Source organism: Mugil cephalus, chromosome 19 (assembly GCF_022458985.1).
Source record: "Mugil cephalus isolate CIBA_MC_2020 chromosome 19, CIBA_Mcephalus_1.1, whole genome shotgun sequence".
Classification (NCBI taxonomy): Eukaryota; Metazoa; Chordata; class Actinopteri; order Mugiliformes; family Mugilidae; genus Mugil; species Mugil cephalus.
In genome coordinates this window covers 8292016-8316423 of record NC_061788.1, presented here as the reverse complement: position 1 = coordinate 8316423, position 24408 = coordinate 8292016, and the positions used below count along the sequence as shown (strand labels likewise).

General features: G+C 41.0%; 2 protein-coding genes across 3 annotated transcripts; both read right to left on the bottom strand.

Annotated features, from left to right (window-relative positions):
* Window positions 1-34: 34 nt before the first annotated feature.
* Window positions 35-8469, bottom strand: LOC124996590 (alanine--glyoxylate aminotransferase 2, mitochondrial-like). Its single transcript, XM_047569771.1, has 14 exons — window positions 8283-8469; window positions 7198-7286; window positions 6781-6971; window positions 6564-6687; window positions 6385-6479; window positions 6081-6174; window positions 5616-5709; window positions 4825-4925; window positions 4556-4648; window positions 4123-4255; window positions 2734-2822; window positions 2469-2618; window positions 1368-1466; window positions 35-523 (listed from the first exon to the last, which is right to left on the bottom strand). Exons 1-14 carry the CDS (start codon window positions 8362-8364, stop codon window positions 422-424), a joined length of 1536 nt encoding a protein of 511 aa, XP_047425727.1. The 5' UTR covers window positions 8365-8469; the 3' UTR covers window positions 35-421.
* Window positions 8470-8671: 202 nt separating this feature from the next.
* On the bottom strand, window positions 8672-23921 carry prlra (prolactin receptor a). 2 transcript variants are annotated; one of them, XM_047569769.1, is made up of 9 exons: window positions 23716-23921; window positions 16383-16473; window positions 15935-16067; window positions 13907-14175; window positions 12822-12988; window positions 12492-12630; window positions 11369-11465; window positions 10803-10872; window positions 8672-10715 (listed from the first exon to the last, which is right to left on the bottom strand). In XM_047569769.1, the coding sequence occupies exons 2-9, from the start codon at window positions 16453-16455 to the stop codon at window positions 9657-9659; spliced, it is 2007 nt and encodes a 668-aa protein (XP_047425725.1). In that variant the 5' UTR covers window positions 16456-16473; window positions 23716-23921; the 3' UTR covers window positions 8672-9656. The 2 variants fall into 2 exon arrangements, with proteins under 2 accessions (XP_047425725.1, XP_047425726.1); XM_047569770.1 differs by having other exon boundaries at window positions 13907-14076; window positions 23716-23912.
* Window positions 23922-24408: the final 487 nt, after the last annotated feature.

The window sequence follows — 24408 nt, the reverse complement described above, 5'->3', positions numbered from 1 at the left end:
CACAAGTTCACAATAGCCCAACGCAATTTCAGTGCAACACAAAACATCACAGATGCAGACTGCTCACAGAACAAAAAAGGCCAACTATGGCCCAACGTCTTTGTTAAACTGAATGGTAAATGGTAATGTTTTCGTTGCGGTATTATTACAGCTAGTACTAACGGTTATTCCTACATCAGCCAGGACGGAAATATTTAAGACTGCTACTGAAGATTCCTGAAGTGTACAGTTATACATGGTTAAAATACTTATTTTATCACAGAGGTAGTTGGTGCTGGGAATGTAATAAAGTTAAGAGTTGCGATTCAAAACATACAAAAGAATTAAAGCCAGTGATGTGAGATTCAAAGAACTAAAAGAACTGAAGTCAGTGACATGTTTACGGGTTTTGGGGCTCGGCATGGAGAAATCCATCTGACCTTTACTTGGCTTCCATGAAATTGTGGAGGGACTTGTCAAAAACTGCCAAGAAGAAAGCAGCATCTTTCATCGTGATGCACATTGGGGGTTTGATGCGGAAAGTCTTTGATGGGAGAAAAAATAAAAAATAAAAAATTAGGCAAGGTGTATTGAAGGTTAGAGCAGGAAACAGATACATTAATAACCCAGAAGTTAATTGTAAAGAGAATAAAAATAAATATGATTATCTCTTCAACCTGGATTCTGATGGGTTTTGGTTTGGCCTGACTTTGGTTACTGGACGTCATTTCAGGTCTGTGCTCTAGAGTTAATTCTGCACTACTGCAGCTAAGAGATAAAACAGTTATGTCTTCAGAAATATATATCTCAATCTCTAATTTCAGTTGAAATTACAGATAATGCTTTTGGAGGTTGGGCTGAGGCCACGAGAAGTCTTTGAAACGTAGAAGTGAAGAGGAAACTCAGAATAAAATTATATTTTTAGGGCAATTTTCATGTACTTAAGACGTACTTTTTCACAATTAACCGGACATTAAGACGTGAGCAGATTTTGACTCTGGTTTTAAAACACATGACCCATTTCTGATGTTTTTCTTCTAGGATAATTATCACTGTGCTGCTAAAACATCATTTCAAAATCAAGCAAAAGCATAATTATTGTCCACCTTATTATTTTTCAATAGCTGGTAAATAGCGATGGTTTTTCCAGAGGGATGTGTTAAGCACAGATGAAGATGGTCTTACTACGAGGCCAGCCGAGCCAAAGTTTATTTACCAGAGGGAATCTTTCTGTCAAACAACTACCAAAAGTAACACGTGCTATTACTGATGAAATGTGAAAAGGCTGTAAGTAGACTGAAATGTTAAACTGTTTGTGTGGAGAGCACAGCGAGCTTAGGTTTTAGATGTAGTGCTAAAAGCCCAGACTGAAAGTGTAGTGCTGTTACCTGTCCGTATATTCCTCCTTTTCCAATCAGGACTCCCATGTCCTTAACATCCTCAAAGATCTCAGCCATTGCATCAGGAGGCAGCGGATCTCTGCTGGCCTGTGGATGACAGAAAGTTGGATGTGGCGGTAACCATAGTAATTAAGGTAACCTGCTATGTGAACATTGTCCAGCCACTTGTCTACAATAATTATCAGATAGTGGCTCGTAGCGCCTGCCCTCTAATTGCTATCTGGCTTGAGATATAGTAATGTATGTGAATACTGGACAATTCTCACTATTAAACACCCACAGCTGTGGTTTCCAAACTAATTATATAAAATGATTTAAAAGGACGTCTGATGAAAAATTGCTAAGTGAAAGAATAATTACTTTCTTCTGTAAAATATAATCGTAACTGTCATTTCACAGAATGTTTTTCTAATATCTTGTGGCCTTGATGTGTCTTCAATCAAATTTATTGTCAAATTTAGTCAATGTTTAGTCAAAGAGGAGATTTATGAAATTAGGTTTAATATATATGAGATAAATACCCGGTGTTTATTAAGTAGCGTATGTATTTACACAATGAAGTGGAAACGGATTTACTAGAGAACTTCAACAGTGTTCAACGAGCCGTTTTTCGCAAGATCACCTTGTTTAATTAGCTAGCAACTGCTGAGATAACCTGATGTTTGCCATTTTAAAAAGCTGCAGTAATGTTTGCAGGCTAGAAGTGGGAAGTTGCTATGGGAATATTTTCCACATCTTCAAAGCAATTTAGAGGAGCCAAGAGTTGCTCCCACTGGCCGAGCAGACTAATTTGTTCTAACATTCCCACACTGACATTTCAATTGCACAATATGTCCTTGTTGGTACATCCGCCAGACACAGAAAACTGCACACGCACCAACAGACATTGGTCCACACAGTAGAACATTTGGCAAGCAGCATTGCAGTAGCCTCGAAAATAGGTTGACGGCTCTTTTCAAAAACACAGGTGTTGTACATGCGCAGCTGCTGACTTTGTTCTGCTCACAATTATAGATGGTCACGGCTGCTGTGGCTAATGGTTAACTGGGGTGAACCATGCCCTCAGGAGGCACAGTGCAGAATCAGTACCTTGTCTTTGACCATTTCCACACCGATCTGGAGGCCTTTTCCACGGACATCTCCAATGATCTCATACTTGTCTCTGAGTTTTGCTAGTTCTGTCATCAGATAAGTGCCAACGTGAAGACTGTTCTGCTGACTGCCGTCGTCTTTAATCGTCTGCGAAGAAGAACAATTTAGCCGTCAATCTAAGCTTGAATAAATGAACTTAAAAATAACTGAGGCGTCGTGTGGTAAATAACACGACTGAGCGATGAGGATGAAGAGCTCTTACATCAAGCACAGATGAAGCAACGGCACAAGCCACAGGATTTCCTCCAAAGGTGTTGAAATGGACCCCCTTAGCAAATGAGGCGGCAATTTCTGGAAAAACACACGAATAAACGAGCTGACACCACTGCAGTTTTAAATTATTTCCTCAGCCAAAGTGCAATTCAGACTACAAGCCTTAAAGGAAAGTTTTATTGGTATAAAATGTTACCAAGAAGCATTTGAAGTGAGCACTATGGCAACTAGTTTAGCCAACAAATAATACAATAAACAAGCTGTGATCATATGTCCCCAGTCACGAATAGATGCTCTTGTCAGTAGGCTTCAGGATACCGTTTATGGTAATCAACACATCAGTAATTCTCTGAGTACAAGCATTGTACTGTATGTCCCCAGTTATATTGATTGACCATTTAAATAACCTGCACATTTATAATCCTCAAGCAATTCAAATCACAAGCAACTGATATTCTCTTCATTGCCCATTGTCCAGTGAATAGCTTGGATGAAGCAGTGAGTCACAACCTGAAAAATCTACCATTTAATTAGCTCACACACGTTATATAGCGATCAGCTCTGGTCTGTCTAGCATGAGGCAGTTACTTCAAAAAGGTTAAAATATAAAATGGGTAAGAAACTGCCACACTCACACTTGCTGCCTGGGAAACATGACAGATGCCTTCTCATCTGTAGTTGTTCATTTATATTTAATCTTTAACCTCCTGAGACCCTGCATCCTCATATGGGGACATTAAGTTTTAGGTTTTATTGCATATACTTATTCTGCTTCATTTAAACCCGTCGTCCTCGTTAGTGGACACTTTAGCCTGCCATCTATTGGTAGCAAAGGGTCAATACGCCAGTCGGTGAAAATATGATAGCCATGGCATGGCATCGGATTCATTCTACAGACTATCACAGGACAAAAGTGGACAAGGAACAAAACCCCATCAAACTCTACAGTTATTTATGCTTATTAACGTTTCTAGTTTGACATGACACACAAATTTAACAAATTTTATCAAAAGCAACGACCTCACTAATTAGCAAGTACTCGTTTGAGGACGTTGGGACTTCATTACTCAATTACTCAAAAACTGGTTTTGCACAGTTTTATATATATATACAGTTTTATATTTTTTCACACATTGGTGACTTCATTATAATATAAATAGTAAAATAACCCCAGTGTCCACATATGAGGACATTGATTTTTTTGTTTTTTTAAAACCTTCCTGTTGAAAGATGATGCTCAGTTTTTATACTTCTTAGGTCCTACTGATCCCAAATACCTTGGAGAAATTAAAAATGCATAATAAACAAAAGCTCGGGTCTCAGGAGGTTAATGAATCTAAGAGCAGAGCAGAGTTAAAAGCATTATCATCGTTCACACCTGGTGTTGTAACAACAGCTCCCATTGGGAATCCGTTGCCGATGCCCTTCGCCATTGTAACCATGTCAGGAATGACGTCATGCCCTTGGAAACCCCAGAAGTGGGTTCCTGTTCGCCCAAATCCAGTCTGAACCTGGCAGGTGCACAACAGATCATTAAGTTTATTTCTATTTTATTTAGGAGCTGAAAAGAATGATAAAAAGTCAGCTTAGCAGTCAATTAGTGTATGTTAAGGATAAAATAACAGCTTTGTAAGGGAACTGTTAGTGCATGAGTCATGTTTTAAAAGCAGCACTGATTATTATTGTACATATATGTATAACAAAGTTGTTACAAAGCCAAATGTGCTAAAAACTTGATGTAGTTGTGGGAGGTTTTAATTATTTTTGGAATTAGAAAATCAATCTCAAAATCTAAAACAAATGTTTCTAACCTCATCAGCAATGCAGATTCCTCCTCTCTCCCTTACAAGTTTGTAAGCCTCCTTGAGGTAGTTTTTGGGGTACTGCACAGCTCCTCCAACCCCCTGCAATATATATAAATAAACCAAAACACATTCACATCCAACCGTCAGCGTCATGCATCCATGACATAAAGCAAAAATCATTATAAATTAAAATCTGCGGATCATACATGGATATGAGTAACGTTTACAACATGCTGATTGTAAGTTTTCAACATTTCAACAACGCAATGCAGCACCTGAATAGGCTCGCCAAAGAAAGCAGCGATTCTGCTTGGAACACTGGTGGCGAACGTCTCTTTGAGCTGTCCGATGTATTGTTCATTTGCCATGCACTGGCCTGTGGGATGGATAAACAAAATATACAAATGGGGAAACTCAAAATATTCAGCATTTTCTTTCCCATCTTCACATAAAATTCAAGTTATCAAAAACGTCAGCCTTACCAAAGGGCAGATTTCATCATTTTGATACTGATGCAGGGCTGTGATAACGAGTAGTCTGTCGTTGACTGACAGTGACATTATATTGTTGCATAACGCTTGTTTATTTTGTGTAAAACGTCACATAAAAATGCTAACATCCTGATCATTTCCAGGTAAACTCCAGCTAAAACACAGGCACGCTATATAACTAGCATTCCCTGAAAGTGGTAAAAGGTCAAAAAGGTAAATGATCGACCGTAGGGAACTTTGAACTTTATAAAACTAATTTATTAGGTTGCAACGGTTCTACTTTACTCTCATAACTTTGAGGCATGTTTTTGAAAAAATAAAAACTAGTTTTAAATTGAAACCCTACGTATACAGTAAAAAAAAACATGTTTTAAGTGGTCATGGAGATATGCAGGAGAAATTAAAACTGTCTAAACACTTCAACAAATGTTTTCAGCTCAGATAAAGACTGAATGCTCCAACATGCGCTCTCTAACAATAGCCTGTAAAAGCCTCACAGATGAATGTGCCATTTCTCTCGCCTGTTTATGACAGCCGTTTGAGCATGTTAAGCAACAAACCATGTGTTTGCGTACCTTGGGCACAGCTACACTCTCTGATTGTCTGGACAGGAGAGTCCCTGCAGTGGCTTCCTCCCCATGGACCTCTGAACACATCGGGACACATGGTCTGTTTTTTGGGCAGAAACCAAGTTATCTGGGTTAATCTGACAGCAACAATTAATCAGAACTGAAAAGGCACAAAGAAATCATCAAAAAAGTTCATGATATTTGTCACCTATGTTGTTTTTCAATTACCTATACTGAATCTATACAATGAACGCAAGAAAAGTTCAATTAATGCACACAAGATAAATATATATACAAGACACAAAAATAGCTTTAAATATACCGTATGAAAGACAGCTTCTCCTCTGTCTTCTGTGAGACATTTATCATACATAACCATCCACATACAGCATATAATCATTTCAAATATTCACCTTCATAAAAATAGAAAATAAAATGCCAAGCATCAAAGATGGGCTTATAAATACATACATTTGTGCAGCCTAAACCACTGGCAATTGGGTATTTGTACGCTGCATTGGAAGTAAGACCCATGGACTGTGGGCTGCCACCATGATATGATCCTCTGAAAGACAAATTTTTATGTTTGTATTCCTTGTAAAAGCTCAAATCATCAACTTTGTCCTGCACTGTTTTTAAGTGTTTGTGTCTATCTACCAATTTTTGCCCTAATAAGATAAGAACACTGAACATTGCCTATGAGCTTGTAATGTTACTCTAATTCTAATGCAATAATGTATTTTAAAAAAAAAAAAAACCTGAACCTAGAACTAACCTGAATGTGATTATATCAAAGTTGCCTGTGTGGAGTCGAGCCATCAACATCGCCAGGTCATTGGCCTCTGAGCCACTGTTGGTCAGATACACCACCTGTACAAGGACACAGAGCAGCGGCCATCTTAATTGCACTCCACAACATTTATTTCATACAAGAACAAAAATCGCTCACCGTACCTTAAGAGGATCCGGGAAGTAGGAAGCCAGTTTCTCACAATACTCGTGGAGAGTAGGATAGACATAGATACTGGTAGTATGCCACAGTTTTTTCAACTGCTTCTCTGCAGCTGCAGTGACTTTCCTGTGCACACACATAGCAGATAAACGTTTTCTATTAAGGTTTGTAACAAATCAGTGTACAAACAAAAAAAAAAAAAAAAAAAAAACACCTTACGGGTGGCAGTGGCCCACACTGACAGTAGCCACACCAGCAAACAGATCCAGATACCGCCTCCCATCCACGTCCCACAGCCACTGCATGTGTCCCTGGTGGATGAACACGGGCTTCTTATAATAGGTAACCTTCATGGTCATAGGGTTGCAGTTCAGTCTGCGGATCTCCATCATCTGCTCTTTTGACATGCCCTGGGCAAACACACAAGATAAGACAATAGTTGGAGCATTTGTTTATCTTTTTGTTTTCATTATAGGTTGTCCGTTCATCGGTGCAACTTAAATGTAAATGACAAAAGGGAATGTACTTGTCTAACATGACAAAACAATGGCGTTGTGTACTTATTACTGAGGTTAATACTATACACACACCAATGCAAGACAGAGGCGCTCTGTGTATAGAAGAGTTTGCACTGACCTTGTATTCCTCTGGAGTGAAATTGCACAATGGCATCTCTGGCAAGTCTGCAGGAGGGAATTTGAAGGCTGATTTCTGACATAATGCACCTGTCAAATTGAGGTAGTGAGGGAAAAGTAATTAAGTGACATTCCGGTGGCATTTGGTTGTCATTTGCCCAAATGGTATGTCTTTCTCCTTGTTAGTAATTATCATCAGACAAACACACGTACGACTGCTTTTGGCATGACTGTAATGGGTTCTTAACATTTAGAATTTTCTTTTTTAGCATGTGATCGCTTTAAATCACGTCTTCCACTCTAACCACATTAAATGGCGCTGGTTTGGATGGCACCTGTGCAATTTGTATGATCAAAAAAAAAAAAAAAAAAAAGCAAATGAGTTCCACCCCAGAAAAACATTCAATTAGAATGGGGCTTAAATGAGGTGATATTAAAGTGGATAAAAGTGTTGTACTGTAAGCAATTTTTATCTTGTACTGCAGTTTAATTTGCTGCTGGTTTGCTAGGCACACCTGGTTAAAAATAATACCATCTACAACAGCAACAGCAATGCAGTCTGCAAGGCTATAATGATCAGTTTTGCTTCAGCGAGACCCATATGGTATTGGTACTCATCGATACAACACGAACCTGTCGGGCAATGCAATCCAATAGCACAGCCCACTATAAAATCCATACGGCTGAATCAAAATCTCTTGTTAGTTTGTGCAAACTTTATAATATTTATTGCAGATTTTAGCATTAGGTAGTTTGACCTAAGTTGAAATTTAAACCAACGCACTACATAAAATAAAGAATATACAACAATAATAATAAAAACAACACTTGGTGAGTTTAATTTGGACTAAAACGGTGACAGGGAGAACTCACTGCAAGTCACGTGACCAAAAAATGAACGTCAACTTTTGAAAGTTCGAAGACTTGAAGCTAATTCGCTAAAGCTAAACAAACAAACAAATGTGCTCCCTCTGCTGTACCTGAGCACGACAAACGAAGGTCGTGTTATAACAATCTCTGCACACGTCGTTAAAGCCAACACATAAGAAGCAAAAACAGACCATGTTCGTCACCATGGTGACTCACCGGTTGCGGAGTTGTGGAATTTGGCGAAACTGGGCCAAAAGCAGGACTGTCCTGCACTGAGACGGGACACAACTTTAAACATGTTGAACAGACACTAAAACGGGGGGGACAGCTCTCCTGCTTCTTTTCCTCTTTTCTCGCTCTACAAAGTCCACACTCAGGGGGCGGTACGGTGAAACTTCAGGCTGTGATCCTGATTGAAGCAAGCCGCCCCACCGACCACTACGTCACAGGACGCATGAGCAAAAACAACAACGATTAAAAAAAAAAAAAAAAAGTTTAAAAAAAGTTTTTTTTTTAAATATAATTTATTTAACACGAGTAAGAACATTCTTTAGCTGATAACAATTAAAGCATTATGTAATAAGGGAAAAATAATACACAGCTGATTTAAAAACGTATACAAAGATTTAATTTCATTAGCAACAAACAACACCAGTTTGCTTTATTATTTTTTTTTTTAGTCAATCATGTGTGATAACATCATCAACAGAAGTGTAATGATCAGTACACACACATATACACAAAATGAACAACGTGCCAAAGCTTAAATCTTAAATTTATTATGAACAGGATTTTCACGACAAGATTCTCAACGAAGGCCAAATTGCACTGTTAAAGCTATACGTGTGTAGCAATACAGATACATATACGTAAAAAGCACAGTGTCGTAAATGGTATAATCACAAAACTATATTCTCATCCAGAAAAAGAGAAAAAAAACATTTTTGTTTCTTTAATTTGGTAAATAATCTCTGAAAGAAAAATAGAACAAAGTTTTTTTATTTTTCTTATATCTTATATATCAGTGGGGTTTCTGCAGGTGCAAGGGAGAATAGAGAAATACAAAATCTGAAATAAAGCGAAAACATCCCATGGAAAAGACTTCTACAATTTTGATTTTATACAAATAATTGCAATGGACAAAACACTACATGTTTCATGAGAATAATTATTTAAAAAAAAGTTATATGTGCCCAGGAACGCACAGATACATAGATATATACATTACCACTTAATTTATACAATCATATATATATATATATGTATATATACGTACACTAGCAGTCAAAAGATTGGACACACCTTCTCTTTCAATTCAATGAGTAGGTGTGTCCGAACGTTTGACTGGTGGTAGTGTATATGTATTCTTTCATTCTTATATTACTTTTTAGCTTGCGTAAAGATTCTTATTGACATCGTTCAATCAACTCTTGATTGTGTAACTGCACAGCAATCGGTGACGAGATGTGTTTTACTCGAAGATAAAAACTAAATAACGGCAAGTCTTCGCGGCCCTTGTCCGAGTCATCCAGTGTTAGTGTCTTTGTCTTTTGTCTCAGTACTCAGTTTCTTCCAACACCTGCCATCTGCCTAGTATGTAGACAGGGTGAACATAGTGGAACTGTCAACATACCCGTTCAGCGCCTGGACAGGCAGTGTGGGATTAATGCAGGCTGTGGGTTTCTGAGCAGCACTGATAATGGACGTTGCGTAGCAGCTCTCGGTTGCTCCATTTGTCTCCTGGCTCTCACAAAGGCACATGTCTTCTTCCACCACCTCTCTCTGGAGCAACAGTACTTTGTCTTTGTCCACCCCCTTCACTTTGCTGTAATCCTCCCCCTCGTTGGAGTAAAATTTTCCATGGCTTGAAGAAACAGGATGGAGTAGCACTATATCCTCATCTTTGACCTGCTGGACTTCGACGTACTCCGTTGGCTGTGGAGGGGGCGGCTTCAGGCTTGCGGGCGCTTCTTTGCGGCCGACGACGGAGATGTTGACGTCGCTGTGGGCCTGGAGGTGCCGGCGAGCCTCCGCGGGATGGAGCAGATGAGGCTCCTTGTTGCTCAAGCAGAACTTCGAGTAGCTCGAGCCGAGGACCTGCGAGACGTCGTCGACAGGCTGGTCGAGGTAAGAGGACAAACAGTCTGCCGGCAGCTGGCTGTCAGAGAGGCAGTGCTGCTTCGCCGTCTCCAGCGAGCCCAGCGGATTCAGTGGTTTCGAGCTGTACTGAGGCAGCGGAGAAAACACAGAGGGCCACGTCTTCACCCTTCCGCCGGACATGTCGGGGCTGACCATGTCTTCGTGGGCATACGTCAGCGCTTCCCAGGCTGCCTGGTGCCTCTGCGCCTCCGCCTCCACCTGCCTGCCCTCCTGCTCCGTTTGCAGGTCGGCCTCTTTTGCCTCGCCACACTTATCCATCAGCAGGGTGTGGCTGTCGCAGCTGCCCCGGCCAGAGTCGCTGTCGGAAGCGGAGCTCTCGGATTTGAGGCAACCGTCGTGCATGTCCTTGGTTTCCTCCAGCATCAGTTCCTGCTCGCTGGGCACGTACACCTCTAAGTATTCCACCAGCAAGTCCTCGTAGCTAGACATTGAGGTTGGGGGGTAATCAGACCCCACTAGGGCGCTGAAGGTTTCATCACACTTGCCAGTCTGCGAAGAAAGAGGAAAATTACTGTCTTTTCTCACGCAGCGTAAGAGACAATATTAAAATTTGAAACATTATACTGCTGGTTTTACCTTTAGAAGCTGATTTTCAAATCCCTTGATTTTAGGACCAGGGACCGGTGGCAGAATGTAATGCTTCAAACTTCATAAAGAAAAATAAATAAATAAAAAAATAGAGAGAGAAAGAGATCAAGGTTTATGAGCAGCGGTTGAATATCAATGAGACAAGAAGATAATTAAAATCAATGTTTAACTGGCTGTATGCTATGAGAGTCCAGAGTGGCAGTGGTTATATAAACCTTTTATTATTGCACCCAGCATCAAATTACCTCAAGATATTAAACTATGGAAAATGTATTATCTCTTCACTGTAACGTGCAGTCAGATTTTTCTCCTCCTAATGGAAATTTATAACATGTCATTAATAACCTTTCTGTGCTCATACCAACAAATAAATTATCTCTACAAAACAACGTAATTAAAGGTAAAAGCTACGAGCACCAGAGCAGAAAGTGTTAATTGTTCTGAATAATTTGATGCCTTTATAACAATAATATGAAAATAATAATTTGATTCTGATGGCGCAATATCAAGATAAGTGTGAAACAAACAAATCTGGGCCCCACGATCCTTCCTACCTGTGGCTGTTCATGAATATCAGCCAAATGAGGACGACAAAGATGAAGACGATGAAGATGGTGATGAGGATCCACACTGACGTCTCCCTGTTAAAAACTGACGGACACAACAGAACGATGTGAACGCTTCAGTTATATTATTAGATACATGATTACTGTTGAAGGATGTTGAAGGAGTTGTATAGTCACATAATCTTTCCGGTTTTGCACTATGGAAAGCGGCACATACACCGATCAGCCATAACATTAGAACCAGTGTTACTCTGATGATCTCTTTTACAATGCACTGTTCTTCTGGGAGACAGGAATCCTGGCGCCGATGTAGACGCCCCTTTCATCCGTAACACAACCAGAACATTGTCACATACTGGTCTGTGAATATGCAGTCACATGCAAAACAAACTGCCATGCGACTTGATCTGCATATGTTAGATCAGCCCACACAGCAACAAGCCCTGGTTGCACATTATCCCGTCGCTGGTTCACCACCTTTTTTTTATAGGTGCTAATGGCTGCAGACTGGGAACGCCCCGCAAGAGCTACTGCTGTCATCTTTTGAGAATAAAATGTTCGCCTACTGCATAACACATCCCACCCGCTGTTCCCTTCCCCTGACCTGTGTGTTTTTTCCGGTAATGTTATGGCTGATCGGTATAATATATAATATATGCTACATTATTATAATCCTTTTGAGAAAATACTTCATGCTGTGTAAAATATGCTTGCAGTGACTAAAAGGTTTAGACCACAAAGACTTCTGACTCAGTGTGTACATTTAGTATAAGCTAAAAATACTCCTACTGTCACCTGAGAAGGTTACTAATGAATCATAAAGGTTATTCATTTACATGTAAAGTGTCTGAGAAATCACTGTGACAAACTAGTCTGGCAAACAACCTGCATAAAAGTATTTTTTTGTTTGGATTAAACAGGCGTCTGATGTTAATTAAAACTACCAACCTCGAATATGTATGCTAAGGCTAAGGCTGTTGCTGCATAGAAGTAGAAACATTTTTGCATATTTCACAGAATGCTGGACCGCCCCTTTAATAAATGAGTCATCTTCACGTGTCCTGCGTTTAACAATGTGACGTGTATTTATTATTGCTGGTGGATGTCTTACAGTCAGGAACTTCGATGGTGGATGTGGAAGTCCATTCACTCCAGAAGCCATGATCGGGCCTGCAGCGCACCTGAATAAAGTATGTACCGCCTGACAGGCTGAAAATGTTAAACATCTTCTGCTGGCCGGCTCTGTGCACCTGTAAAAACAACACACAGTTGATGCAATTCAGTCAGTCATTCAGGCTGTCACCGTCTACAGCAGATTATAGCTGAGGCAAGGCTATGTTTGGTTTTCTGGCAAGCAGAGCTGGACGAGTGAAAGGCAAACAACAAAAAACACGTGTCTTCTTCATTTGAACAGGTATTTCAATTTAAACAACTCTCCTACCTCCCATTCGTGCTCCCCTTCCAGCTTGACCCGGAGCTCGTAGATGAGAGTGATCCATCCGGAGGCGGTGTCAGCCATACGCGGCGGTTCCCATGACACTCGAAGGAAGGGCCAACGTTTGTTCCCCATCACAGCCACTGTCACGTTCTCGGGAGGATAAGGCTCGACTGGAGAGGGAGAGAGTGACGATAGGAAAAAGAGACACGGCACAACAAAGAGGACGTAAGGAACGGGACTGAGAGCAAGTGAAACATGGAAAGGCGTCACTATAAAGCGCCGCAGTAGAAATCAGTTTTTACAGGAGCGCGTCCACAAAAATCTGTCATAAGATATCTGTGTCTAAGGTTATCCGAGGTAAGACAAAGAAACAAGTACAGCTTAAGCCTGATAACAAAAACAACAAGTCAAACGATACGTGGATATTGCATGGCCGTTTTACGCAACTTTTCTGTTCAACTTGGCAGACTCATTTCACACTGTGACATGATATAAAGTGAATCTGCCCACTATTTATGGTTAATTGGATCTCTTAATTCAGTAAACAAAAGATGAAATTACTTCGGGAAAAAAAAGCACTATGTTAGTCTATGTCCCGATAGTTGTTGGGACCATGTTCGGCCGTGATTTAGCACGTGGAGCGAGTGTGTAAAATAAATTGGGCTGGCTCGACTGACAGAAGATATCATCCGGTGCAGCAGTGCGACACTTTTATGTGTTTTTAATGGTCACTCAATAACAGCTGAGGTCTATTAGAATTTGGTTAAATTAACACGACCAATCACTGTTGGCATGGATTGTTGGCGTACACGAACTGGGTGTACGGGCAGGGACTGGTTCTTGTGGTTGGCAGCTTGAGGCACCTTTAGATATAACTTTGCTTATATGTATGATATATTGTGTTTTTTCTTTCCTCTGTTTTCCCTCTGTAGTTTCAACACAATTGGACACAGTTTGAATGGCCTTGACTGTGTCTGTATTCAGAGCTGCGCATAAGAAAACTCACTTTACCTTCAGTGAGTTGAAGGAAAGATTCATTCATTTCTACAAGCCACAGTTCACCCAGAATGAGTGTGAATTACTCTCACCAATATAGACCACGTCTACGTCCATGGGGTCGGAGAAGGTGCTGCCCAGGGCGTTGGTGGCCACCACGGTGATGTTGTAGTTGACCCAGATGGACGTGTTGTTCTTGTTAAAGAAGCAGGAGTTTTTTCCGCCCGTGCGGTAGTCGGAACACTCGTGCACGACCTCCGAGCTGCGAGAGGGGAAAGGGAACGGCGCGTTATCGCATGTCTGCATGCACAATGTTACAGTGAAGCCCAACGCTGCTTCCTGAAGCCCTGACTGTGTGTGCCTGGAACAACATGAGACAGAAAGGACTGATTTCAAGATAAATGGGGGGCATGATTTTCTGAGTGGCATGCAGAAGCGGAACAAAACATTCTGAGCCATTAACTACAGCAACAATGATAAGTGGGCAGTTGTTCTGCTTTCAAAATAACGCATTTTTTACCGTCGAGTTTCTGCGCCCTCAGTTTGATGTTTGGAAAACCCTTTCCGAACTGTTACAATGTAATGTTTTGGGTTTTTTTATAAATCTTTTTACTGAAACACATCACATCATGTTCCCCGAACTTTACCAATGCATGCGTAGTAATACAGTAATACAAACAAGTAGAAAACATACAAAACAAAAACCCACCCAACACCGCAGTTGGACTTCCCTTTTCAAACAGAATATCTCATCAACCACTTTATATTTGTACATTCATATTGGTGTAAGACCACAGCTAGACAAAAAAAAACAAAAAAAAAACACAATGTGTCATTCACTCCTACACCGTAGGGGTTGTAGCTACATTATTGAAATATGAGATAAGAGGCTGCCACGTAGTGTGAAATTTCTTTACTCTGGGAGTAAAACTATGACCTTTTCTAATTTAAGGAATGACATTAGCCTGCGGACAATCAGAGAGGCAAATGCTAAAACATTTAATGTCTGCTTACTGAATTCAGAATAGTTTAAAGGGAACTCCAAAAATAGCAATGAGCGGACAGGAAGAGATAGCTATACCTAGAACTTCTGATATGATCTTGAACCCTTACAGAACCCTGTTAGCTTCGAGCATGACCAGAGAGTATGGTCAGCTGGTACAAAGGACATATGTGATGTACTGCAGAGCACTTGTTTTTCATCAGATAATTACTTGAGCTGTCGCTTTAAACACTATACCGTCTTTTAGTGAGAGTTAATTCCAACTACAACTGAGAGCCAGGTGGAAGACAAAGCAAGAGATGGCGAAGGAGGAATAAACCATTATGTAGCGTTGTGGACATGGGGAAAAAGCACAATATCAGAATGAGAAAAATATAACAAGAAAAAGTAGTAGACATTGGCTCAAAAGATGAATGTATTCGAGGCAGCATATCTCCGTGAGCGTTCCTCACCTGCAGGGGACTTCTGTTATACTAAGTGGTGTCACACTTCACACTTAAATGACTTTAAGTTTTCACATCAAACATTTAATGCACTTCTGGAAGGAAACAGACATTCTCTGCATTGTCACGGTTTCTGAGGCTGCAGAGACGATTTCTCATTTCCAACACCTTGACATTTCACAGACATCACTGGTTCGGACTAAGGCTATACTGAAACGCACATCGTAATGGAGCGGCAATGCAAAACTGCAAAATGTACTTATTTATTCATTTATTGGTTGGTGTAATTTTTTAAATCTATATTCTTGTTGGTTTTGTTAACAACCACGGCCCTCTCTATCACTCATCTGAATGCACACATCTGTCTCCACTTCCCTCCCGCGCCTACATGAAACCTTGCCCGACAGATTATATTATTATAATTATACTCTATGGATTGATAATAACGTTCCAGTTCCTTTCAACCTTGCAAAAAATTTTCAGTCCCACGGGCAACCGGAGCCGCAAAAGAAACCCCCCCTCGCAATCTTCCTCCTCTTCGACCTGTCTGATGCCCTTTCTGCCGGCTACTTAAGTTCAGCTCTTTAACAATTCTGTTATCTATCCCAAAGATCATATAAAAATTGAACCGAGGGGAGTGACGACATCACCGCATGAAAGTTAAAACCACTCACTTTTCTTTGCGATAGTACAGGGCGTATGTTGTGGGCAGTCCCCCGTCGGAGCCTGGCTCCCACCAGCAGGTGAAGGTCTCTTTTTCGGGAGAGCGACACTTGATCTGCGTGGGCTTCCCTGGCAGGCTGTAGCCTAAAGACAAACAGCACATGCAAAAGAGGAAATTAAAGCATTTACTATATTTCAAGATAAACTTGGCTTATAACATTTAAAAAAAAACAACTGACCAACACAAATAATAGACATATAATAAATTACACTTTAGTGTGTAGTGTGAATAATATGCCACAAAGTAACATCTTCCGATAAGTCACTCTGTAGCTTATCACTTATTAATTGCGCCGGCGAGGATTGTGTTTCCTGTGTCGACAGCCAGTCCCTGTCCAGACACCTCTCAGGTGTCGGGATGCATTGTCAGAAGAAACAGTGATTCGGCCGAACACTCACATGTTCCCCCTCTGTGCTGCATGAAGAAAAGCAGCAACAACAGCGGGACAGCTTCCCCAACCTTCTTCATCATGGCACCACAAAGTCTTGGCTGTTGAAAAAAGTAAACAAACAAAAGAAAGGTGAGGACGAGGGAACTGTCCGATCTGTTGACTCAAAATCCGCGCCGCATCTTGTGTTGAATCGCAACATGCTTGCGTAACAAAGGAGCGAACGGGTTAGAGCTAAAGTTGGAGAAGAAACCAAACATGATCAGACATGGCCTACTCCAATTACTGAGGAAAAGAGTGATTCATGCGCATGAAACGCGTGCAGTAATGTCAAAGTTGTTACGTGACACCTAAACAAATATGATAAGAAAGAAAATCTAAATTAACGTGAGTACGTGTGATGAACCGAAAGGGAAAAACGCTCCCGCAGCGACCGTTTCACTAAGGATTAAAAAAACGTCCTCTCCAGTTTCTGACAACTTCTACCAGCTGGCACATGCGGCGTAGCTGATTGCATAACCTGAGTTCAGGCTTTTGCCTCCACAGCAGAGACACACACAGCAGGGGTCTGATCTGCGCCACCCGTGGCACGCTTCACCCTCCCCGTGCACGATTTGGAAATCTGCATATCCAAGTGCAGGTGCATTAGTCATTACTCTGCACGGCCCTTAATCTGTTCGCCGACTGTCAAGGCAAGAGGGGGTGGGTGGGGGGGTTAAATAGATGGGAGGTGAAGTTACGTCAGAAACACTGAAAGCTGGGAGAAAACACTTCCTATCGCATGCTCCCTCACTGATGGTGACAGGCCCCGGTCCACCAAGGTCGTAAAAACACCGACAGCTCAGTTCACAATCTGGGACTGTTCACCACTGTCCTTGAATTAATTTTATGTACACTCTAAAAAAAGAAATCTTTTGGGTCAACAAATAAAAATCAACTCCTCATGAAATTACTTTTAACCAACAGACAATGTTGAGTTTACGAGGCCAGAACCCCGTCGTTAATCTTCGGCATTGAAACAAAAGTTGTCTATCTTTTTTTCAATCTCGCTGGTTTTCAGTTTCGGTGTTTTTTTGTTATTTTCAGTTTCAATGGTTGGTTTTCAATGTCAATTTATTGGTAGGATTGTGGCGTGGAGGGGAGGATTGTGGCCCTGGTGCTGTTGCTGCCTGTTGCTACCGAGCGATGAACCAGTTCGCCTGGAGCTCCCCAACCATCAATAAATATGTTATTCACGTAGGACCTTGCAACCTTAAATTTATCTTATGCTTTATAAGGACCGACGCGGTCTGCTGGAACGGTGGCTAAGCTAAGCTAGCTAAAACAAAGTACTTTCCTGATGTGGGTCGGCCCTTATAAAGCAGAAATGAAGTGGTATAGTGAAATGCGTGCTTACTAATTTGGTCAGAAATACTTGCGTGTAAATAATACACATAATCGTGCAGTTTGGTTGCTCAAGGCGGCACATTTTGTAAAGTGCCCAATACAAAAAAATGGCACAAAATATTTGACCCCAAAATGAATAAATAATTAAAAAAATAATTTAAAAAAATACAATCTTATCGTTGTCTTCCTTCTAAAGTGCAAGCAGGTCAGTTCAGCCATGAGCCGAGCTGTTATCACTGTATACATCAATGTATGCGGTTTAGCGTAATGAACTTCTTACTTCTACTTTCATATCTCAAAAATAAAATCTCATGTAAATCTCTGTGTAGTGGCCGATATGATTTCAGAAATGCTGATGATCGGTGTCATATTTTGGGGTTGGACGTCCACGTTGCCCTGTTATGGAGTGAATATGCAGCATTTGCCTCACATCTGCAGGGGGGGGCTCTTAGGGGGGGGTTCTGCGGCAACGCGCCATGAGACCGATTGTTGCGGTGGTAATCGTCTTTCTGCTTCCCTGGATGGACGCCGTACCACACTGCTGTGATGGCTGATTCATTCTTCAGGGCCCGGCATCGCGCCCTACCAGTGCCCAGCTCTGATTGCATTGGATCAGGCCGTATTTGCCTGGGCTTACTTCACACTCACATCAACACAATCATATCAATACCTGCTGGGATTAATTACACGGGTGTAGTGAGGTGGATATTGACTTCATATGAATTCAATGAGTGCTGGGAGCGTAATTTCATAGGGCGTTGTTCAACTGTAAAAATTTGTTCCTCGTACAAGTAAAACATAAAAAAAGAATAGCGTTAGGTGAATAGACACAGCTATAGGAAAAAACAGTGGAAGCAAGATATGACAGTTACATCCATGACATCTTTTGGTAGCAATAGGCAGCAGCGGCCGCCGTTTGTCTGAGCCCCGTTTTATAAGATGTTACAATTCTTTTTTCAAAACCAAAGATTAAAGGATCCTGGCCCCATTGGAATAATCTTTTCTTCTACAATCAAAAGTGTTTTTAATTATGTCTTATACTTAATATAATTTTTAAGCCGATAACTCAGAAAGATTAAGTTGTTCCAAATAGTTTCTTCACATTATTTAAGAAGGTGTTATGTGTTTAATTACCAAAGTTATGAACATGTTTTTTTCAAGTTGACCTGCATTTTAAAATTAACTTGTTCCAATTAGACGTTTTCATTATTATTAATAATAATAACAGATCAGTTTTGAATGGCGCTTTATCATAGACACTCATAGGCGCTTTACACTGGTTACATTATTCATTCGCTCACACAGTCACACCCTGGTGGTGGTGAACCACCACAGTAGTCACGGCTGCCCATGACGGAAACGGATGGAAAGCACATTTCAAAGTTCCAGAACTTGAAACCAGTTCAATGCCAAGTGATGCAGAAATATCAGTTTAGACTGCACACAATGATAGGCTGATCTCAGTGCCAAAAGTCTTGAGTCAACTGAACACATCAAGTGCTGTTTGCAGCTTAAATGCTAAATCTAAATCAATAAATTTGCATGCATTTAATTAAGTGAAATATGCAGAAATGCACAAAGGAAAAAAAAAGGAACAAGAGAGAGAAGACACAAGGCAATGACATGCGATATGTGCACGCATCATAGGAGGCTGGGATGAATGATTCAGCGATCTAAAGGGACACGAGCTTTATCTAAAACGAAAGGAAGGATTTAGGTCTGATCCTAAAAGTAGAGCATGTGTCTTCCTCCTTAACCCAAACTAGGAGCTCTGCTCAGAGTAACACTCGCAGTACCATATACTGTGAAGTGCATGACCTTTTTATGTGAAGTATTTAGAATTCTATTCCTTATTTAACAGCTTAAATATGATAAATATCTTCTGTCTCTTTCTCGTCAGAGCACTCCCTTTTTTGGTGTTTTGGATATTAAATTTGGACATGCTGATAATAAAGAATTATAATGGTCCAAAGCTTTTTTTCCACTATCACATCGAGGCCAGATACTCCCAACTTTGACGATACATTGCACAAGTTAAAAAATACAAACCGCCCTTGAACCCTGTGCTACGTGTAAATCAAAGGACATGACATGGTCAACACTAACTAAGGTTCAAGTAGGACTAGAAGATGAGATAATGCCACCTAGACGAATTAGATCATTAGAGAGAGTTTAGGTTTCATGGGCAGCGCACAACGACTTCTTCCCACACAGCGCCAGCATTAGGCTGTCAAAAACAGGTTCCAGGCGGAAACATCGAGAAGCGATAGAAAGCAACACGGTCACCTGACAGGATGCTTTTCACAGGTCTGGCAATTTGCTTATTATTTGCATGAGACTGAGCAAGACACTGTTTTTTTTTTTTGTTTTTTTTGGCACGGGCATGTAAATGGTATATAAGAAAAAAAATCAAAGCTACGTTCTCTTCTGTGACTGGATTTGTGAATTAAGCCAGCGATAGGTCAGCTTAGAGTTTAAGCCTTACCTTAAAAAGAAATGATTTATTTTTGCCTAAAGTGTTTTGATATTTTGACAGTGAGCTTTTGAAGCCCAGTGCACCTGATCTACTTGAAGGCACCTGGCCCTTGAAGGTCCCCGAGCTTGGTCCTCCACAGCTGGTTCCATGCGTTTCTTAATGCAAACTCCGTCTAAAACATTAACGTTGGAGCTTGGGTGGTAACGTGGAGGCACTGTAGTAACATCAAAGAATGTTTCTGGCATTTCTAAGAATGTCAACATCATCCCTTAAGACAAGTCTCAACATACAAACACTCGCTGTCAAATATGAAGCCGGCTTCCAGGTAAATGTTACGACGTGCCGCAAGACTCACAGTCAGAGGTACTGTGGCTGATTGGGCTTTAGGTTTGACTTGCGCAATAGCAAGTTGCGCCACAACGTCATTTTAAGGCAGTTAGTGTCATGAATAGTTTCAACAAGTGATCGCCACCATGTCTTCTTTATGGTGCCTTAATTTCAGTACCGTCACAGTGATCTGATAATTGGCATTAAGATCAAGGCACTGGATTAGCCTCCAGCTGCATATAGCCTTCTTACGTAATCAGCAGGCCGAACTGCATAAGCTGCTAAGCTGGGAAAGTGCTGGTCAACAGAGTGAAACTCTTTCGTCACAGATAACAATGGTGTGAATATTACCTTTGAACGACGGACTCTCAGTAAGACTGTGCGATCTATTAAAAAATATTTACACACGTGTAGCAGTTCCCTTATTTATGACCACCATAAAAAGCTAACATACTTTTTAGCCACTCGCTGTCTGATTAAGTCGAGCTCAGATAAACACGGTGACCTTGTGTATGACACTGTTACCATTACAAATACACACATGAGAAATGGCTACCAACCATAAGTCGGTAATGTAGAATGTTGTGTGTCCTGAGAGCGAAAGCTTACTATTTTCAAAGGCTGAGAAAAAAGAAAAAAGGACAAAAAGGCTGACGCACTATGAAGCGAGTAACGCAGATGAATGAATGCCTGATAAACTGAATGTTGGCATTATCTGTAATATCAAGAGCAGGCTGCGAAATAAAATGAACTGCATATTCAAGAGGTTAAGACCTGCAGCCAGACTAATGAATATGAATCATTCATCATTTGTGTTTGTCAGTGGCCTCTCAATTTCAAAAGGTGAGCGGAGGATGTGTCATATGACATGTTGAGGTAAGCAAGCAAGATGATCCCCTGTGGCACAGTTTTACAACAGCTTTATACTACAACAGGTCGCCTTTTGTAAAAGTAGACAAATAAGGCATGTTTTTTTTGTTGTGTTTTTTCTCACATGTTAGGGGGGTCAAAGCTTTCTCAGAAGGGGACGACCGACACAGCTGAGCTACAGCGGCGGTGTTTCTAAGAACCCGCGTCTCTCTTCTGGAAGGCTGTCGACAACAAGCACATTAACTACACAATATATCCTCAATCATTTACTGCACGGTCACATATTACGGTTTTATATTAACTCGGGTTTCATGCAAATAAAAGGAGCTAATTTTACAGTTTATGTATTGTTCTCGAATTTAAGTGTGGAAGTGTACCTTTCCCTGGAGCGGGATTGTTGCCCTGTAGCCCCTGGCATATTTAAATGCTTCAGCGATTGCACCGAGGCAACATCCTGTATTCGTAAAGCAGATCAGCAGGTTTGGCGTTACTGGAACATAATGCGCATTGTTGCAATAGTTCCTGAAAGTCCAGTTACTTAGGCGCCTTTAAGCACAAAATTAACTTCAAATTTCTCATTTCTCGCCACAGACTGTTATGTAGTTCAGTCGAGCGCATACGTAAAACATATAAGAGACAACACTCATGTCAGAATGTTGTCTTGTATTCCTGTTCAGACGGGTACAGACCAAACACTTCCTGGAATCGTGTAAAACCAGTTCTGACGGTGGCACCAACACCTTTCTAGGAAGCATATTTTTCTCATGCAGGTAGCGAAGGGTAAACCCAGGCGTATTTCACAATTTACCACTTTAAAGCTCCATGAAATACAATTTGTACCTGGGGTTTGAAGGTTCAAGATGCCATTGATGAGTTAAACGCAAATTTGGCTCATAAAAATCAACATTCCCGTCAACTTCAAAATCACGGTTCCTGTATTTCAGCAACGACAACTGCAACACTTTTTACTTCACTTTGTTGAATGTGACTGTGGCGTCTGCGAAATTGTACTTCCTCTCATTTTCTTGGCCAACCTATATCCTGTGCCCTCTTGTGTTTTTTGAGGCAGTCACGCAGAGAGGAAAAAAAGGACCTTGAAGGACAGCAATCTACACACCCTTTCCAACGCACCCCTTATCCTAAAAAAAGCCCATGATAAGAGAGAGTGGCAGTATGAATATGCACAGTCAGCTACACCTGCTGTAGTTTCTGAGATGACTCCTTTGAGGGTATTCCATTAGCCTGAATGACAAATTAGCCAGCAAGAAAAATAATTGAAAATCCCAACTCTCCTGAATCACCTAGGAGTCATTCCATGTAGGTGGCTCCGTCAGGATTTAATTGTTGCTGTAGGCATGTGCTTTTCCAATCGTGGGTGTACAAACATCTCAGTTCATCTCTGTCTGGTTCCTAATGAGATGGAAAAGCTCTAAACGCGGCAGAAAAGCCGAGCTGTACGTTCACAACACGTGAAACGGTGGCTATCACAATATATTCATTGACCCGCTGTTGTTTAGTGAGCAATTATTTCATCGAAAGCTGCGAATACAATGTTGTGGTTATCTCGTTGCTGTGGCGCACCCTCGTTATGAGTGTGAGGCCAACGAGGCTGACTACACGTCGACTTGCAGTGCTAATAAATAAGATGAAAGTCACTTGATATTTGCTGTGCACATACACCTAAACAGAGAGTACTCAGGTTACAGCGTACTTCCTTTTAAATGAGACACTTTTATTTGACAATCAAAAGTAGATCACCTCTTAAATCTCTCTCCTCTTAAATGAAAAAAAGAAAGAAATCTTGATTGCTGATAAGATTTCAAAATATAATTTAAAGCTTTTTTTTTCTTCTTTTTTTTAAATCAAATGTTTTATGTTTTAATAATGACTAACACCTGCAGCAGCAATAAGCATTCGTTGCCCAGGCTTGGTCTATATATAAAGCGCTGTGTGCTGAACTAACAGTGGAAAGAGGCTGTAAGCTGCAGGCAAATAACATTATAATCCAGTATTGAGTTGATCAGCTTGGTACTGTAAAGCGCAATAGACTCGTTCACCTCTCCCTAAATGCCAATAAACATGGAGCATGTTATTGAAGTGTCCAACACCATCTCCCTCCTACTTTACAGACAAACAGTATCTATCAGAATATGTTTATTTCATTACACTTGTTCTAACTTCAAACTAGGCAGATCCCGAAAACTCAATTAATGCCCTACGAGTTTTTTAACACTCTTCCTGGTAATAAAAAAAAAGTGTCAAATGCATTGTAACTGTGACTTACCGGCAGCCGACAGGAGTTTCTAGTTTCGTAGCCGTGGTGACTCCGCTGCTGGCTCCCTGAATAGCGTCACCGACCTGTACCTGGAACTGTTCTACCGGGACGACAGGCGACGAGTGCGCACACACGCATTACCGTGCAGCTCGGGCCGCTCCGCGGAGAGAGCAAATCGGCACAACATCCATGTCTATGATCCTGAGGAGGGCGGGGCAGAGGAGCTCAGCCTCACCGTAAACCCCGCCCAGGCTTTAGGTGGCCACAAGATCCGAGATTCCAGGATTGCGCGGACGAGTTTGACCCGACGTGCGTAAAATCGTTTAAAAGAGGTGGTGAGGGGGGATAGAGATTTGTTTCATTCAGACGAAACAAACAAACAAAAAAAACATTAAAACTCTCTGTGCCACAGTGGTGGTGATGGGCACATCTGGTGAAGGTAACCCTCCACGAAACGAATGACAGAGAGAATGAGAGAGCTTTCGTGTGGGTGTGGGAGATTGTTTGCGCGTTACCTTAACAAGGGCCACGCCCGGTGAAGGTAAACTCTCCAGGAAATAAAAGAAATAGTCTGTGAGTGTAAAAGAGAGAGAGAGTGTGAGCCTAACATTTTCGCAAAACTTTTTGTCGGGCCCCACAATATTATTTTATTTTTATTTCTATTTTTTTTTGTTTGTTTTTTGACGATTTCAACCTGTTAAG